The 4466-nt window shown below is 38.1% G+C and overlaps 1 protein-coding gene across 1 annotated transcript; it reads left to right on the top strand.

Annotated features, from left to right (window-relative positions):
• The first annotated feature begins 1166 nt into the window (after positions 1 to 1166).
• On the top strand, positions 1167 to 3513 carry LOC126495535 (germ cell-less protein-like 2). The gene is given in 1 exon segment (XM_050133131.1): positions 1167 to 3513. A coding segment is annotated over 1 exon segment (1647 nt). The 5' UTR covers positions 1167 to 1541; the 3' UTR covers positions 3189 to 3513.
• The last annotated feature ends 953 nt before the right edge of the window (positions 3514 to 4466 follow it).

Raw genomic sequence — 4466 nt, 5'->3', positions numbered from 1 at the left:
GGAGGACTGTTCCCCTTACTTCACATACTCTCCAACACAAGCTATCATTGGTGATTTTGATCTTAACCATTCTGACTGGTGTGAGACAAAATCTCAGAGTCGTTTTGATTTGCATTTCGATGATGGCTAAGGATGTTGAACATTTCTTTAAGTGTCTTTCAGCAAGTTGAGATTCTTCTGTTGAGAATTCTGTTTAGTTTTGTACCCCATATTTTCATTGGATTATGTGGAATTCTGATGTCTAATTACTTGAGTTCTTTATATATTTTGGAGATCAGTCCTCTGTCTGATGTGGGGTTGGTGAAGATATTTTCCCATTGAGTATTCTGCCTTTTTGTCTTATTGACTGTGTTCTTTGCTTTACACAAGCTTCTCAGTTTCAGGAGGTCCCATTTATTTATTGTTGTTCTCAGTGTCTGTGCTTCTGGGGTTATATTTAGGAAGTGGTCTCCTGTGCACATAGATTGAAGGCTACTTCCCCCTTTCTCTTCTGAGTTTCAGTTGGATTTATATTTAGGTCTTTAATCTATTTGGATTTGAGTTTTGTGCACTGGGAGAGATATGGATCTATTTGCATTCTTCTACATGATGACATCAAGTTATGCCAGCACCATTTGTTGAATATGCTTTCCTTTTTTTCTATTGTATAATTTTAGCTTCTTTATCAAAAATCAGGTATTCATAGGTGTGTGGATTAATAATTGGGTCTTCAGTTCCATAGGTCAACCTGTTTATTTTTATGCCAATATCAAGCTGCTTATTTAAAATAGTTTATTTAAAATAGTTCCATAGTCATTTAATAAGCAAAGGCAAATCTGTAAAACAAAAACATAAAACATGCATACATATACACATTAATAAAATACCTGAATGTATAAGGAACCTTAAGTAAACAAAATATTTTTAAAGCAATATAGACAAGGCAAAGCATACACAGAAATTTTGGGCATATGTATATATATATATATACTATTACATACATGAAAGCAATACTCTTCTTTTAGAATAATCAAAACTGACTAATAAAATAAGCAATAAGAGTGGCTACCATTTGAATTGTTAAGAGCTGCTGGTAAATATTACATCAATACTACTGACAGGAAGTGATCTATTGCACCCCAGGGGTGGAAGTTGGAATATGTACAATCTTTAACACTCATCACTCATCATGATAGCTTTGATCTGATCGTTATCTTTATGGAAAAGAAGATTCGACTTAAAAGACTGAGGCAGGTGGTTTTAACTATTTGAGTGAGGTCATCTTTAATACCATAGTGTGACCCGTTTAGAAACCATGAAAAAAAAAGGAGGGAGCAGAGGAAAGGAGAAGGAGAATGGGGAAAGGAAAAGAATAAAGGAAAGAAAGAAGAAAATTAGGTAGAAGGGAAGGGAGGGGAGGAGGGAAGGAGAGAGGAAGGAGAAGTAGGGAAGCTGAAGAAGGGGAGAAGCTAAATCACACTTCATAGTTTTAAAGGGGCCTGTTACCAGGGGGCGGGGCCACTGCTCCAGAAAGGCAGTAGTAGACTATGGCGAATGAATGAATGCCTGTCTGCTCTGTGACGTTTGAGCCTGAGCTAGAGAAATTCAGCTACCCTAGGCAGTACTGGCTGACAAAGACTTTTCAGCAATGCCATGGCAGAGAAGCTTCTGCTAGTCTCTTTGAGAGGTGCTGGGTGATTTCATCAATGGGGCTTCTAAACAGCCGCAGCACTTTGAGAAGCAGTGATTCCGGCTTGGCAGAGTCAGCTCAGCCAGAAGACAACGCAGGTCCAGGTCCCAGTTACATCTCTGGCAGTCGCAAGCGCAAATGGGGCATTTGGGACTGTGTGGCACCAACCCCTAACATCCACGAATCTTGGAACCAGAGAGTCAACCTAGAGCAACTTTTTGGCATCGTCTACAGGAAAAAACCGAGGCTATCATCTAAGTATGCATACGAAAATTTATTTTTGGACTGCAAGGTTACCGACATTCGAATCCGCGCACTTGAAGTAGAATGGCCTCTACACAAAGCATTTTTATGCCAGTCAGCCTTCTTTGCTAAGATGCTAAAAGATACTTGGAAAGAATCCCACAGTGGTGTTGTTGACCTGCAGATTAAGAACAAGGATATAGATGTCGGCTCCTTGCACTTTGTGTTTGGGTCATTGTACAGGGACGAGGACTTGCCAATAACACCCCGTCGAGTGCCTCACATTTTGGCAGCAGCATGCCTGCTTCAGGTGGAGCATGTCATCCGGCAATGTAAAGAGATCATGAACAGCAGCATCACTAGGGAAACCGTGTGCTCATACTACACAGCAGCAGAAACATATGGACTGAAATCTGTAAAGACATGCTGCTTTGACTGGCTTCTCTGCAACTTTATGATTCATCCAACTGTTGAACTTTACAGGGAAATTGATACAAAGCTCATGTATCTTCTTATTTCTTCACCTGATTTACTAGTTATGCAAAAGGAAATGGACATCTACACCACCCTGAAAGGGTGGATATTTCTTTATTTTAATCCATCCTGGAAAGGTCCAGTGAAGAAGATCTTAATTAATGCCAACAGGTGGCTTTCCAAGCACATGGAACGCGTTGATAACATCAGTTTTCTTGAAAGTGAAGAAGGACTAATATATCAACTAGTTTTTTAAAAACTGAGTTTCCAACATATCATCTGTGATGTGGGTGACACAGCTACTCTTGAACAAGATCGTCTAATACCTTTAGAATGGTTGACACCCATTTATAAACAGCAATGGCTGGCTTTGCTTCAAGAACAAGAACACATGGAAATAGGGCCACGAATCATCAGTGAAGAACTTGAAGACTGCGGCATGAGATGTGGTACAATGATTAGCAGAGATGGTAAATACTCCTGGAAGTGGTCAGATTTTAGGTTTAGTTTCCCTATAAGAGTCAACTTTACCAACCGTCACATCATTTTTAGGCAAAGTCGTCAGCGGTATGATGGATGTTGTTTAGAACAGGTACGAAAAGTAGTGTTCAAAATAACTTTGGTGTGTTTTGATTCCAACGGGAAAGTAACATTCAGTAAAACAACTGGTCACAAAATCGTTACCTTTGAATATAAGGAGGAACAAATTGTAATGAAGTTAGATGTCATAGTTTTAAGCTTCCCCTTATATATATTCTTCAATTTCCTGTTTTTTTCATCAGAAAATGCAGAACATATGTGATCTTGTCAATTATTAGACCATAGAAGCAGCTTACAAACATTGATTGATTCATTAACTTGAAGGCTGTGCTGTAAATGTAGTTAAGATGACCGACAACAAAATGAAAATTCTTAGGAGTCTAGCACCACCACAGAGGACTCAAATCCATCTGCATTTTATTTTAATACATTTCTGAAGAAAAATTCCACATCCAACAAAGAATTTGTCAAAGCAAATCAGAAGAAACTGGTCTTTTGATTTTTATTTACCATCAACGATCAAGCCTCGAATGGCAATAAGAGACGTATTTGCAAGGAAAATCAGCGAAATGAACTTGTTGAGTAGATTTGACAACAGTCAAGGTTGAGACAGAATAAAAAAATTTCTTCATTGCTCAAACTGTTGTGAATCGTAGCTTATTTATATGTGTATAAGTCATTGGTTAAGAAAATAATTGAGATTAGTCACTATTGATTATGCTTTCAAATAATCAAATAGTGTCCAGTTTTTCCAGATAGTGTAACATAACATGTTGGTATTTTAAAATTGGTTTTCAGATCATTTTACATGATTTGGATAACTTTTACTGCTGATTATCTTTAACTATTTATGCACAAAATGGATATTTATCTTATAATCGAACATGCCATCGGCTATGTAAACAAGTATATTATATATTTAGTGTGTTTACATAAAAGTATCTATGTTTACATACATATATGTATATATTTATGTCACTGTAAGTAGCAAAGAATGCAAGTTTTGAAAGGGATAAACAAGCCAGGAAATGGAACATAGATCTTCATGATTCCAGTCTTCTGGCTATCAAGAAAGAGTTATTTCACATTCCCTGCCTTAGTTTCTTTTTTGATTGCTGTGATAGAACTCTCTTAGGAGAACAACTTAAGGGAGAGGGTTTATTTTATCTCAAGCTTCAAGGGGATGCTCCATCACCACAGGACTCTGCCGCAGCTCGTCACATAACATCCACAATAATAAAAAGAGATGAGTGCTGTGCAAGCCCTCAGCTTTCTCCATTGCCAGCTGACAGCTCTAGCTGTCACAACTCTGCCCCTTGTCCACATGACACCCAATCACACCACTTTTCAGCCACAACCTTCTATCCCTTCCTCCTCATAGGCTCACCACCATGTTGTGGTATAATATGCATTCATGTACTCACTCATAGGTGGTTTTTAAACATAAAGCAAAGAAAACCAGCCTACAAACCACAATCCCAGTGAACCTAGACAACAATGAGGACACTAAGAAGACTTACATAGATCTAATCTACATGGG

This window comes from Alexandromys fortis, unplaced genomic scaffold (genome assembly GCF_014885135.2).
Source record: "Alexandromys fortis isolate MF-2015 unplaced genomic scaffold, M_Fortis_MF-2015_v1.1 scaffold_504, whole genome shotgun sequence".
NCBI lineage: Eukaryota > Metazoa > Chordata > Mammalia > Rodentia > Cricetidae > Alexandromys > Alexandromys fortis.
Note: the sequence above shows the minus strand (reverse complement) of the source record. Positions and strands in the feature narration are given on the sequence as shown.